Genomic DNA, 15,182 nt, shown 5'->3' on the forward strand with positions numbered 1-15,182 from the left:
CAAACTGTTCCAGCCTTAATTCTTCTTGTAGGCTCACTCCATGTCTGATGAAAAAGGGGCCTGGCGATTGAATTGTTGTGACATCTTCGTAGTGCAGCTTAGTTGTATAAAGCAACCCCTCTTTTTTTATTCTTGTGCAGCTGGCTACACCTGTCACCATAGATAACATTTGCCTTCCTGTATGCGAGCTCATGTCCAGTTGACGCTGGCTTTGTACCATTTATGAAGCCAGCTGAATGACAAGTACTTGGCTGTCGCAATGCTTGGGAGGATTGTCGCTCAGTGGCTTCCAAATTCCAAGTGCACACGTGCAAGTGAAGCGCTTTCTTTTTGCTCTCTGCTCCGTCTTCTCTCTTGAACATCCTATTATTTCATGAAAATGAGAGTATCTCCAGTAGAATACCGAATGTGTTTCCGCTGCGCCGTGCATACAGAATGGAGATTCTCAATCATGATATTGTGCTTCTTTTCAAACCTAGATAAAAATGCACGGCCTTCCTTCTAGCTCGCCATCCCTGAGCTCACTGGTTTGACCTAGTTTAAATGAGAAATCACAGCAGATGCATTTTAAAGACCGTCTCAGAATCCACATGCTAAAATTAAAGAAGAGTAAAGAAACCAGAAAATATTCACATTTAGACTCTGCAGTCATGCAGACTCTGATCCGGTCATACCTGCCATTATAAAAGTGGTGTCTCCCCGTTTTTTGCAGGACTTCGTCCAGGCCATGACGGGACTGTGTTATGACGGACTGGAAGGCCTCATCTACCTCGTGCTCTTCTCCTTCATCACTGCTCTCATGTTCAGCTCGATTGTTTGCAGTGTGCCTCACACCTGGCAGAGCAAGAGGTAAGACCACATATATACTCCCTTCAACTCACAGCCACATAGGAACCAGCGCAAAAGCTTTCAAGCTGCATTTGTGTGCAGGCCTGTGTATATACAGTGAGAAATAATTGAAGAGGATAAGCCTATCAATTAATTATGGTTTTATGGCGTTTCTTCTAACCCTCTTGTTTTTACGCAGACAAAGTAATTCAGGATGAATCTACACAGATAGGAAAACACAATTATTTTTGTGTACGGCTGTGTTTACCGCTGGGACGTGCTCAGAAGGCTCCAGCTGCTTCCTCAAATAGATTGCTTCCCGTTATCCCCCCTAATTGTGCCGAGCTGGCCTAAATCTATCATAACCACCGCCCTGAGCTGGTGTCTCTTTCTGCAGCCGAGGGGGTGAAATCATCCTGATGTCTTTGTCCTATCAGCGGCAGATAAGGTTTGCGGGGCTGGCTGCGAGGAAAGTGGTTTCCCAGGCGCAGCCGTCAGCTCAGCTGTAACACATAATTAACTGATCCCTCCGAACAATTGGGGGGCATGTTGATCAGTTTGATCTCAGCTGGTGCTTCCTGTTGTAAAGCAAAGGCTTACACGCTACCAGTCTGTTTCCTCAGCGGTCCCTGCTAAGCTCGCTCTGTTTTACTGTTATGGTGATAATTATGATATTCAAGGTTTATTAGTATTAACTGATTACTGAGTAACTCTTTTCTCTGATATGCATACTTAAAATAAACAGTTAAATAAATGTATTTTAAGCTGCACTGAGTGAAACTCTGTGATCTCATGGATTACTCATGCAGGGAAAAGCCTGTGGGATGAACACTAGAGGGAGACAGGCTCCATGATGTCGGTGTCATTGTTGCTCTGTTTTGTTGGACGGACCATGTTCAGTGCATTGTTGTTATATCTCACACGCACTATTGAGCTTCATTGTTTGAATAGAATCACATTCTCTCTGCGGAAGTAGGCAACTGCTTTTATTTGACGCCGTGAACGGATGTATTTATTGTCCTGGTGCAAGAGTAGGGCTTTTTAATTTTCCTTGCAGAGGCTGAACCAATTACATGAGGCTATTTTTACCGTCTTTGTTCAGTCCCATTAAGGTCAGTGGAAAAAACTGCATCGCCTTTGCTTCACAAAGCAGAGAATTCATCGTGCTTTCACTCCCCTCAGGCAGCGATGATCAAAATGTGACTGAGAATAAACACAAAATGTGACCACGTGGCGCTTTCATGCTCCTTTGTTATCGGTCAGATAGGACAGGGGGTCCCTCTGGTGGTGGTGGTGGTTGTTGGTTTTACTACAGGGCTGTCTGTTTGTGTGTTTGCAGGACCGAGGAGGACAGTGAGGATGAGTCTCTGAGCCACGGGGGAAGGCAGAACCATGATAACCTGTACCGGGTCCACATGCCCAGCCTGTACAGCTGTGGCAGCAGCTACGGCAGCGAGACCTCCATCCCTGCTGCAGCTCACACAGTCAGCAACGCACCTGTCACCGAGTACATGTAAGTTGAATAGAAAGCTGCACCAAGTGAAAGGCAGAAGTGGTGGATAATTTATTTTCACAACCCAGCCTGAGGTTGTTGATATTAGATATTTAATATACTCAGGAGCCAGTTTTTATGCCCCCAGAGAGGAGCTAAGCTCTCCTATAGAAAGCCATGCAGCGGACAGCAGATGCAGCTGTTGCTCTCCAGCTGTGAAGCCTGTGAAACTCAAAGCTCTCCGCCTGCATGAGTGGAGCTCAGTGTTGGGGAAGCTGGGGGGAGGGGATCCCCCATTTTCTGGCTCTGTGTTTTAATGGCCTTGGTATGCTGAAAACTGACGTGGAGAGTTTCATGTTTACAGTATATAGTTTCACATATTTAAAGCAGTGTGTAGCTTTTTATGGCACTTCTCAGCTTGTTGTGTTTGATCTCATCGTGTGTTTGATTCAACAGGGCTCAGAACGCCAACTTTCAGAACTCTCGCTGTGAAAATACGCCTCTGATAGGACGAGAGTCTCCTCCGCCCACGGTATGTATCACATTTCCTGTAAAGAAAAAAAAAACATGTAGGAACATCTCTGGCTCATGTAGGAGTCTTTTGTGAGGGACTGACCATCAGCCATTTTCAACCAAACTCATCCAGGAACCAGAGGAACTAAAATCAGGGACTAAACTAGGAACTTTTTATGTTCCTTGTTTGCGTTTCCACCGCATCTGAAGAACCTTGAAGATCAGGCAAATTACACCAATGAAGGCTTAAAAAACGACGGCGATGTTTGAAACACAAGTCATTCTGTTGTTGTTTGTACTAACTGTTGTTAGTTAGAAATACAGAGAGGAGACGTCTGTCTCCACAGTAGACAATCTGTGTTTAATCAACCATCAGCAAATTGTTTTATTACTCTCCTTCATTCACTTTGTTTCCTAATTGCTGCTCGCTCGACTGCAGCCTCCTCTCTCTCATTCATTCACTCACTCGCGCTCTCTCTCTTACTCTTTTACGTTTTTGCAACGAGTCGGTAAGCCGACAACAAAGAACGTTAATATCAAGATTGGTGAAGCCTCTGAACAGAGGCTTTAATATCAAGTCTAGAAACGTCCACCCCTCCTTCTAATACTGATACTAGCAGCACCCAGTACTTCGTTGTTCTGTGAATGAAGCGGTACAGAAGTTGAAGCAGCTGCGGAGAGACGGTCAGCCTCAATATCTCCTGAACCATCAGAAAGTACCGCCTCCAGAGCAGGGACTTTTTTTACACGTGTAACTGTCGTTCCTACAGGAACTAAATTTAGTCCCTGGTTCTTCCAGTCGAAACGCAGATTTAGTTCCTCAAAAGGTTCTTGGTTCCGTGAGAAAGTTGCTGCGCTGTAAATGCCCTATTTATTTACATCAAAGTCTCTTCTGTATATCGCCAACCAACCAGATCATTCTTCATGTAGAGCTCTTGTTTCTTTGAGCTAAACACAGTCTGAGTGACACAGTGGATCTCTGGATCTGTTTGTGATCCTACGCAAGCCACTAAGACTTTATGGTGTGCAAGAACCTTTTTGAAATTGCGACTTAATATAAGTTTGACCATGTATTAGGATCAAACCTCAATCATTCCCACCTGCTCCTCCCCACCCCCCGACCTGAACCTCTACCAGAGACCCTGTCCTCCCTGGTGTCCGTGTGTCTGCCTGGACCTAGACGCTGCTTTGTGTATCTTCTCTATACTCTCTTCTTGTCGTTTTTTTGTTTTTTTTTCTGCGAATCCATACAGTTGTATTTGACTGCCGCGGACAGTAACAGCGGTCAGAGCTGGCAGTTAAAGCCTTCGGAGAGTTCAAGATCGTTTTGGTAACCTCATCTGCTATGCTAACAGGTACAAAACATGCCTCTTCCTCCACCACCTGCTGGCCTGTTCCTCCTCTGTGCCACCACCTCCCAAACTCCCAGCTCTGCTCACCCTCTATTCAGGTCCTCCCCACTCCTCCTCTGTCCTGACTCTTGCTAAGTGTCCCACCTGGTGTCTCACCTGATTTTTGTTTCCTGTGGCCCTGGGCTGCATGTTCCCCGACCCCCCCCCTGCAACACAGATGTATTGGGTGGAACATGTGAAGCTGTAACTCTGCCCTGGGGCGCACTGTGACCTATGAGGGTGAACTCTTGGGGGGTTAAGAATCAAATATTTCACACCTGTGTTTTTTAAGTTGTTGGGTGTGTTACACTGAGGAAATACCACTTTAAGGTACCACTATGTTTGTATGACCTTGTATATTTTCAGCTGATGTCTTTTTATTTTCAGATATTTTACGCACTGCCACTGCATTTCGTTTTTTAGACAAATCTGCTGGCTGATTTATGGGTTGCGTTGTCTAGCGGTAACATAATGCAGGAAATGAAAATGCATAATGACAGAGGACAAAGATGAGGCTGCTGGGAATATCAACATTTTCCTCAGACATATTTTAAAATTACCAAGAAAAACAATATATGACTAAAATTACAATATATTAACTTATGATGCCCCAGAAAATGAACTTCCACGGCCTCCACCATTTCTGACAACGTCAACAAACACGTCACAAGTCGTGAACTCTGAGCTTTCAGAAACTTTACACTTACGAGGTCGTGAATACGATATGAAGGGGGCGTTCATATGGACTCATCTTGTAAACACGGTAAACACGACCACATTTGAAGGCACCCTCTGTGTACATGTAGAATTTATTTTTATTCAAAACAGTAATGTGAAATTTGACAAAACATGATGACCACCTCAAGCATTTTTCACTATTTCCTGTATAGGGGTGTCGCGATATATTGATGATAACTATGATATTTAAAAATGAAATATTCATATCATGATAATAGTGCGTAAATAATCCAGAGCCTCTTAAATCATTTTATATATGCAGTTATGGTTGCAGACTCTCTCTCCACCTCCCTACACTCAAATTTTGGTGTAATTCATTTACCAAAAAAAGAGACAAAACGCACAGTAAACAAAGTCAAAGATGAATTTGACTGATAGTATTTTTTTTATTGCCATAAATATCTTGAATTCTTATAATAATTGTGTAGTGAAAATCTGATATTGTGACAGCCCTATTTCTGACATTATAGGCAAAACAATTAATCAAGAGATTAATGATAATGAAAATAAGAGTTAGTTACAGCCCTACAAATGATACATATTTTTCTTTAACATCCAAGGTAAGTCATGTTGTTTTATTGAGCCCATATTGGTGCTCGTTCACATCCTCTACAGGCTGTCCAAATGGCTCTGAAGTCCGATCACAACACGCGGAAATATATTACAACTGAAAAGCAACTTTCCACTTGAGTTTGAAATGCAGCCTTTTTGTGCTTGTATCGCCTGTATTCAAAAAAAAAAAAATGCATGGGTGCATCCTAAATGTATATGAATGTGCACGACGGTTAAAAGCAAAAAGTGAAATAATCTCAACTAGAATTTAATATTTATAAAACTCCTCTGATGTCCTCGTCCTCTGTAGCTGTTGCTGTGATGTTCTCTCTGTATTTTGAATCATTTAACATCCCTTTAGATTCCAGCAGTCTGCAGTAACTAGTGTGAAAGGTAATCTGTGTCTCTGATCTGTTGTCAGTATATTTGTATGTTCCTCCACTGCTGCTTTGGATGTTTTATTCACCAGAAGGTTTTTTTTTTTCTCTCACTCAACAAATAACCGAGCCTTTGAATCTGTTTGCAACAGATACATTTCTTCCACTTGCGTCTTTTAATTTCAGTTATATAAAATAATGAGAAAATCCTACATGGACTGTGTTTTAAAATGTTATAAATACAGGAGTGACTTTACCTTTTTTGTCCTAATTGTTTTAACTATAAAGAGTGAAATTCATGTTTTAATCTGTGTGTCATATTCTTATTTTCATACTCAGTACACCTCCAGCATGCGGGCAAAGTACCTGGCCAACAGCCGACCAGATCCCAACGGCCGACCAGATCCCAACGGCCAACCAGATCCCAACAGCCGACCAGATCCCAACAGCCGACCTGATCCCAACAGCCGACCTGATCCCAACAGCCGACCAGATCCCAGCCGCCGACAAGATCCCAACAGCCGACCAGATCCCAACAGCCCTCCTGCTGCTGCTACTGCAGCCCACTAGACCACACTGGACTCATCCTGTCTGACGTGTCTGAAGCCTCTCATCCATCCAGTCAGTCAGTCAGTCAGTCAGTCAGTCAGTCAGTCGGTTATTATTTCTCACCTTTCAGTCACTCCTCCTTCTGCTTTCCGCCACAGTCTCACTTGACATAAAATGGACAAACCAAGAGATCATAATGCAAATGCTTTTTTCCTCGGCTTGTGTTTATTATTGCAAGAATCATCATCGGTGCTGGGAATTCATCTGCAACTCTGACGTGGTGGAGCCTGGATTGACTTTTACACTCCCAACTTATTGTTTCTTTACACATGAATGCACCATGACATGTCACACCTCTTCCTAACATACGGCAACCGAGCACAGTGCAGGTTAGGACGTCTCCATTGGGGAAAAACTGATACAATCTCGCTTGTTCACTTGCGTCCAGTTAGAGGTGTAACAAGGCATTGCAGTGTTGAGGACTCTGGACGTGCTCATAGACGAACACTGATTACTACTGGTTGATGTTGTTGTTGTTTTGTAAAGTACTGTACTGCCCTCTCTCACTGCTGTGGGAGAGTAAAGAGAAAACGCCTTACACATAAACATGGGAGGAATCAGCTGTTTTCTTCCCCCCTGAACTGTAGACATTAGTTCTCACATGACACACTCAACGTAGAATAGATTAACTTCACGGTGCAACATCTCATCTTACTGCTTGTGGAATTTAAAATGCAAGCTATGTTTGAATCATCGAGTAAGATTTGCGTTATTCTCCTGTTAGAGTCGCCATACTGTATATTACACATGCACATTGGCTTGTTTTTGCATTTTTTTGTGTTAAATCCGACGTCTGGGACCAGTTTTCCTGCAGTATTGCACGTCTTATAGGTCTGAAATTTACATTTTTATCTTCTTGGGACTATTATTTCCTGTGGCATTTTTTAAAAATACATTGATGAGCCACTATTCTACAGAAAGTGACTGTAACTTGTGAAGCTGTGAACTTGATTCTGGCACATGCTCGCAGAGGACAAAGATGAGCTGCGTGATGGAAATGCAGCTGTTTGACAAGAAGAGTCTCAGCGGGATGAAACCGTAATGAGAAGTTTTTATACTACTGGAAGCAGAAACTTTTTTTTTTTTTACAGCCCTTTTGAAGACGATGGTGAAGCAGAGGAGGACAGAGTTGTGCGTGATGTCGTCTCCAGACTTTTAAGGATGAGTTGCCTCTTCACCAGACCTGCTTGCTATTCTCTCCACGTTCCTGTTAAGATGTAAAGCCTCATCTCCCTCAACAGAACCCGACTCTGTCCGGCTACGATCTCCTCCACCAAATGCAGCAGCAGCGTAGAGTCAGAAACTCCTCTCACAAGAATCTTAATGCAAGTTTATGTGACAATATGCATATTGTAGTTTCTACGTGAATTTCAGAGAGAGAAACTTTTATGCATTTGCAATGCAGTGTCTCACAAATGTGTTTTAGCATTTATAACAAAAAGGTAGATAAGAGTGAGTGGATGCTGTGAAGGGGTTGGGATGCTCTCTCTATAATCTGGAAACCTGCTAACTTCCTGTTGAAACGTGACGATCCTTCTAATGTGGAGTTTGTACTTCTGCTGCTTCTTGCTTCTCTTAGATGTGCTTTGTGACCAGTACAAGAGGTGATTTTTTTTTTTTTTTTTTTTTTTTTAGACGGTGCCAACAAGTGAAGCACAACTCTTTTACTATCTGAATATCTTTTTAAATGTCTTAACTTGAGGCCACTTTGTAAAAGTTGACAGCTCCTGGTTGCCTGATGTGCTATCAAATGAGAAAATGACTGTTTTCAAATCATTTACGCTCTGTTTATTATCTCACTGATGCAATCTTTGTTTTTGGGTAGTAGTCATATTCTCTTTGTTGTTTGTAATGCGAGGCGCTTGTACAGATTATAAACATTTACAAAATGAAGAAAAAAAAAAAGTGGCTGACAATGACATTTCATTTTTAATTTCTTAAACTTATTCCACATTTTTAAACATTTCTTTTCTATTTGATTTACTTTTAGTTTTTTTTTTTTATTTCATTTTAGAATCAATCACAATGTGTTGCTTCATTAATGTGAATATGGTAAATAGATTTTTGAGTTTTTTCTGGAAAAAAAATCACTGTAGATGTAATTTTGTTTTTTATTTTCTACATAATTTTTGCAGTCTAAATTGTGTACATGTAAAACCTGTGGTTATATTGAGCTTGAATGCTGTGTTTTAAAATTAAACAAACCTTAACTGTAGTGCACCTGCTCGTTGGGTTTCTTTGTTAAGAGCTGCTGCATGGGGACATCCTGACCAGGAGCAGACACTAGGTAGCAGCAGAACATCACTGCCAGCTCTGGTGTCACCCACAGTTACTTTTACAGAGCTACTGGTCCTTTTCTAACACTGTTTTGATTGTGTTTTAAAAAGTAGAATACAAAAAACAACGAGTGAAACAATACAAAATATAAAATCATAATAGCCAATATATGCAAGAACGGTTTCAACCCATAGCAGAAAATGGTATTTTTATTCTACTAGATTTATACAGAAGTGTGTGTGAAGTATAGTTTAATGCTACCTGGAGGATTTTGTTATTGCCTTTAGACAGTTTTTGTTTACGTTTTTTATCTTAAAGCCTCTGAACACAGGTGTTTTCTGTTATTGGCTGATTAGACCTCTGCTCAGGTTGAAGGTGGGCGGAGCTTTGATGGTAATTAAACTTTATTAATTAAAGCTAACAGGAGGAAACTCAGGAAGATGTCACTCAATTAGTCTATACAGTCCTGAGACGAGGTCTAATCAGTCAGGTTAAATGAAAACACCTGTGTGAGTGCACAGAGGCTTTAAGTTAACCAGGAAGTCTCTTGAGATATATTTTCTGTTTTGCAAGAGAGACCATAGAGACACTGAATATTATCAGTATCTAGATGATCTGTAACACGAAGCAAATTGAACTTAGTCTGGCTCTCTTGGCGTTACCTGGCTTTACTGACCGTAACATTGGTGATCCTTGATAACCACGCGGATCCAATTACTATTGACATCATCAGAACCATGAATGAAGTACTCAATATGAAATGAGGTGAGACGGTGATAGCCATGTGAAAATTCACAGGTACTGCATTCAGCTTAAAAAATATGCTCAAATCATAACATGGCAAACTGCAGCCCAACAGGCAACAACAGCTGTCAGTGTGTCAGTGTGCTGACTTGACTATGACTTGCCCCAAACTGCATGTGATTATCATAAAGTGAGCATGTCTGTAAAGGGGAGACTCGTGGGTACCCATAGAACCCATTTTCATTCACATATCTTGAGGTCAGACGTCAAGGGACCCCTTTGAAAATGGCAATGCCAGTTTTTCCTCGCCAAAATTTAGCGTAAATTTAGAGCGTTATTTAACCTCTTTCGCAACAAGCTAGTATGACATGGTTGGTACAAATGGATTTCTCAGGTTTTCTAGTTTCATATGATGCCAGTATCTTCACTCAGCTTTAAAACTGAGCCATCTACAACCTAAAAATAGCAAATTCTGTTAATGCGTTAAAGAAATTAGTGACGTTAAAATTCATTTGCGTTAACGTGTTATGTTAATTTTGACAGCCCTAGTAAATATAAACTACTTTGCAGTGCAAGTAGTAGTAGTATTTCTCCTTTGTTGGTATTTATTTCTTCTGTAGTGCAGCGACAGACTGCCGGCTTGCATGCAGATCACTTTGAGAGGAGCAGAAAGGCAGTTTTGTGTTCATGACCTCTCTGGTCCGACAGCAGGCGAGAGGTCAGTGTCAGCACCGGGCCACCAGTCTGGTTTCGTCAACTTCCTTCATACCGCCAGCCAGCTGCTGTCGCCCCAAACACTGACTTCTCATGTCTGGATTATAAAAAGATACAGGAAGTGGACCTTCTGTATCTCAAAAACATGCTGTTTTTATCTTCTGAATCTTAACATAAAATGTTTCACTGAACTTTCCATTATTCATTCAAAATGTGACTTTTTGGTAAAAACTACAGCCAGACTACAAACCTTTTTTGGCAGTAATTACAATACTTTTCTCTAATCTTTCGAGGTATTTTCTGTCTCAAAAGATGAATATAGAGATTACATCATCTCCCGGGCTCCCTGCTGTTTATTGTGTGGGCCGAACTAAACAAAGCAGTAAACAAACAAAGCATGATGGAGGTTTTTACAACCAGTCTTATAACAGAGACCCAGAGATGCAAATTAAATTTCACACGGTCTCACTGTCGAGGAAATTGAATTACCCTGCTTGTTGCTGGACTGGAGGAATGCATTACTAATGCTTTGAGGTGAGGAGCTGAATGGAGAGGGAGGGAGGCGGAGGGGGGAGGAGGACACTTCCTGAGTCTGGCTGGGCTCTCAGCCAGGTGGTTGGACCACCGCTCTCCTCTTCCTCCATGCCAGGCAGCTGCACGACGGCCAGGAGACACACGAGAGAGTTAAAGCTGCACAAGGCCAGACTTCCATTTAAAAATGCACCCATTTAATCATCCACAGGGCAGACAGCATCTACTGGAGGGATGCACCATTTAGAAAAAATATTTAATTGCGATTATTTTGACTGATATTGCAATTGCGATATGATTAGCGATATTAGAGGGAATGATCATTTTTACATCATTATTCCCATTTTCATTGAAAAACATATTTAAATCATTATGGTGTGATTTTTCGAGGATCCAGCCTTTTTGGTGCCGCCGGGGATGTCTGCGGTTAGGGTTTTTTTTAGAGGCCAACCAGCGCCCCTCAGAAGGTGGCACCCTAGGCGACCGCTTATATGGCCTACGCTGTAAACCAGCCCTGTCTGCTGCAGCCCCATACGCAACAAACTGCGTTACATTGTGTGTTTCTCGGAACCAGCATTAACTTTTTCAGCAATTTGAGCTCCAGTAGCTCTTCTATTGGATCGGACAACACGGGCCAGCCTTCGCTCCCCACGTGCATCAATGAGCCTTGGGTCTGACCCCTGTTTTCCTTCCTTGGACTACTTTTGGTAGGTCCTGACCACTGCAGACCGTGAACATCCCACAAGAGCTGCAGTTCTGGAGATGCTCTGACCCAGTCGTCTAGCCGTCACAATTTGGCCCTTGTTGTCAAAGTCGCTCACTTCCTTACGCTTGCCCATTTTTTCTGCTTACAACACATCAACTTCAAGGACAAAATGTTCACTTGCTGTCTAAAATATCCCACCCACTGCCAGATGCCATTGTCACGAGATAATCAATTTTATTCACTTCACCTCTCAGTGGTCTTAATGTTATGGCATATCGGTGTATGTGCATGAATAATCTGAAAAGTGACTACAGCTGTCAAATACATGTGCTGAAGTAAAAAGTATGATATTTCTCTCTGAATTGTAGAAGTAGAAGTGTAAAGTAGCAGAAAATGGAAGTACTCAAGTATAAGTACCTGTGCTTTCACTGCTCATAATGTTCACTTTTACCTCTCTTCTGTCATCATGTACGCCCCGTCATCATCACATGATAGATGACGCCGATGAGACTGAATGCAAACACAGGACGCGAGCACCTTTGTGTCCCGTTTCTGGAGGGAGTTCTGCTGCTTTGTTGCTGCCATGCTTACTTAGAGGGAGAGGTGGTGGTTTTATCTCCTTTGTGGCCGAGCTCAGAGGGAGGCAGCTGTGTCCCGGGAGTCACCGCTCACGTTATTCACACCTCACCTCCTCCTTTGTAGGCATCAGCCGGAGCAGTCAGAGGGAGCACGTAGACCCAGTGAAGGATTTATGGAGCTGTCTGGTTATCCCTGTCCTCACCTCTCGCCTCCTCCTGCTCACTCGGATACTCTCTCAAAGGCTTTTCCCTTTCCTTCCTGCTCTTTTAAAGTCTTCTGTGTGGATAATTTATCATGATCCAGTGGTTCACCACCACTTCTAAAAAATGAACCACATTAGAGATTTAACCACATTAATGTTTCTTTATTACCAAGGTTACAACAAACACTCAAAAACACAATTTATACAAGGAATTAAAGTTCAAGTCCATGTATAGTTCAGTCCATGATTCCTTGAAGTACACCAGTTGTTACTGAGACGTTGTTTTCTTAGAATAATAGTGGTGGGTTATCTCTGCCTGAGGTCGTTGCACAACATCATTTGCATCCTGATTTGCATTTCTGCAAAGCACCATGACTCGGTTATTTCACTGTGATGCAAATGACCTTCATAAAACACATTTTATGCTCCTGTATAAGCTATAGACAACACAGACTGACAGTCTCACAGTTTAAATCAACATCAATATTCCTTGCTGGTTTGTTTGTAGGAAAAGGTTAAACTGTTAAATAAAAATGTGCTCCTAACGGCATCTGCAAGATTTCACGGAACGGAGGAAAACAAGCAGTAAGAGCTGATCTGAGGTCTGCTGTCCAGCTGCCGTCTATGAGAGCCGGCTGTCAATCACTCGCGAACTCCGACCAAAAGGTCAAACTAGGCAGCGCCGATCAAATATGAATCAATATTATGTTACGTTAATGCCTATTTCTCGCCTCAAATGTTCTCAGAATCATCTTGTAGTGCACGGTTTAGCTGTAAAATTAGAAAGTTTGGGACGCCATTGTGAAATCTGGTGAAGGAACGCCAAGTACCGGAGTCTAGTTATCTCTCAGAACACTTGAATTACAATCTGCTGAGAGGTTATTATGGAATTTTTGCCCAATGATGTCAAATATATACTGCCTACTGCCACTTTAACAGCTACAGGTGTCACTGTTAACAAGCAATTTCTGATTCTTTCATAAAGCCCTTTTAAAGCATGAAATTAACCTCAGAACTCAGAGGTTTTTGTACAGACCCTGGCAGGATTAATTGAATTTGGCTGTGAAAATGAATCGTTTCCTTTAATACATCTTCCAACTGTGAAAAAAAAAGGTCCTCCTCCAAATTCCTCAAGTCCTCGACTCGAGTGCTGCTCACTCCGAAGTTCAAGTGCTTCTCCAGCAGCGATATGTGATACCTGGATTATAGTAAACTCCACTTGTAGAGCACATGTTGAGCAGGATTAAGGCCTGCGCCAGTTGCTGTGAGATCTCTCAGTGGGCGAGTGGGACTAGTCCCGCCGCTCCTAATCCTGCACACAATGCAGCCTGTTAATTGGAGACTGACTGATATAGCAAAGGGAAGTCATGAAGACAATGTGCGAGTGGCCAGCGTCTCTGTAATCCCCAGCACTCTGAGGAATGTCCCTCTGTGGCAGACATCCACTCTACACCACATCCACTCCTCCGTCTCCTCACCTCCCACTCTGGGGTTTCCCATTTATTGACCGTTAGACAAACACACACACACACACACAGAGAGAGAGCGACTTTACAGAGCTGTGAAATTTCACATCTTCCACTCAGAGCACTGATGGGAGGTGGCAGAAAGCTCACCCAGGTGTTTGTGTTTTAATCAGCAGGGTACAAACTGTTAAGTGTTTCCTGTCATTCCACCTGAAGACAGGGTTGAAATCATGTCATCATTAAGACCTGTGAAGCCCTGATATCCAGTGTCTTAAAGATGAGCTTATATTTTATATAAGATATAACTAAATATGCCTTTTTTACAGAGGGCATGTTGACATGTCACTGTAGGAAAAACACAGGTGTTAATAATGAAATGAATGATGCTTTCAGGGTCCTGGTATCATGCAGCTCACTGTCACTCACTGCCTCTTTTCCTACTATGACAAGTCAACGTGGTCATTTTGTCTGTCTTTAGTCATTTAACGTCTTTTTATTCACTTTTTACATTTATTTTTAGTTGTTATGCATCTCTTTTTAGTTATTTTGCATGTCTTTCTGGTAGTTTTGCTTCTAATTTTAGTCCATTTGTGTCTCTTTGTAGTCTTTTTACATTTCTTTTTAGATGTTTTGCATGTCTTTGTGGTTGTTTTGGGTCTCTTTTATCATTTAATGTCCATTTTTAGTCATTTTGTGTTACTTTTTAATCATTTCGCGTGTCATTCTGGTAGTTTTGCTTCTATTTTCATTCAATTTGCATGTCTTTGTAGTCTTTATGTTTCTTTTTAGACGTTTCGTATGTCTTTGTGGTTGTTTTGGGTATCTTTAATCATTTAATGTCCCTTTTTAGTCATTCTGGCTGTCTCCGTGGTAGTTTTCCTTCTATTTATAGTCATTTTGTGTCTCTTTTTAGTCATTTTATGTTTCTTTCTAGACGTTTCACATGTCTTTGTGGTGGTTTTGGGTATCTTTAATCATTTAATGTCCCTTTTTAGTCATTTTGTGTTACTTTTTAGTGATTTTGCATTCTACTATCTATCACTTTCTGACTCTGGTAGAGCAGGCATTAGGGGTGGCCAACCACATCCCAGGGGGGACCATGTCATCCCTCTGGCCTCGCTGCTGCTCTGACACTACTTTTTAGTATTTACACAAACAAATGTATTTGTAATGACGGTGTGATATATAGAACATCCTGTTGGGGGATTTTAAATTAAAAGTGAAACTCTTTCTTATTGAGAAATGTATGAGAACCAGTCACAACAAGAATAAAACTCTTAACGGCTTTTAGCTGAGGGTGTTGGGTGACAGACATGGTTTCTCCCTGAGGTTAAGAACTGTAGGTGGGCTGGTTTCTCCTCAGGTATGACTCAAACTGAGACAGACACAAGTCATGCAGGACTTTTTATGTTTTGTAAACAGAACATGAACACCGGATCCTAATCAGCAACAGCCTCCGGTCA

General features: G+C 41.9%; 1 protein-coding gene across 4 annotated transcripts in view; it reads left to right on the forward strand.

Annotated features, from left to right (window-relative positions):
- The window catches only part of ttyh3a (tweety family member 3a), a 25,351-nt gene extending 16,631 nt beyond the window's left edge, over window positions 1–8,720 (forward strand). Inside the window, exons 12-16 of one of the 4 annotated variants that reach the window (XM_037792100.1) lie at window positions 713–849; window positions 2,168–2,341; window positions 2,777–2,852; window positions 6,231–6,276; window positions 6,331–8,720. In XM_037792100.1, coding sequence (XP_037648028.1) covers window positions 713–849; window positions 2,168–2,341; window positions 2,777–2,852; window positions 6,231–6,276; window positions 6,331–6,461 — 564 coding nt within the window. In that variant the 3' untranslated portion in view covers window positions 6,462–8,720. Of the gene's footprint in view, window positions 1–712; window positions 850–2,167; window positions 2,342–2,776; window positions 2,853–4,086; window positions 4,189–6,230 lie in introns of all 4 variants that reach the window. The other 3 variants (XM_037792101.1, XM_037792099.1, XM_037792098.1) reach the window with 3 other exon arrangements.
- The last annotated feature ends 6,462 nt before the right edge of the window (window positions 8,721–15,182 follow it).

This window comes from Sebastes umbrosus, chromosome 14 (genome assembly GCF_015220745.1).
Source record: "Sebastes umbrosus isolate fSebUmb1 chromosome 14, fSebUmb1.pri, whole genome shotgun sequence".
NCBI classification, from domain to species: domain Eukaryota; kingdom Metazoa; phylum Chordata; class Actinopteri; order Perciformes; family Sebastidae; genus Sebastes; species Sebastes umbrosus.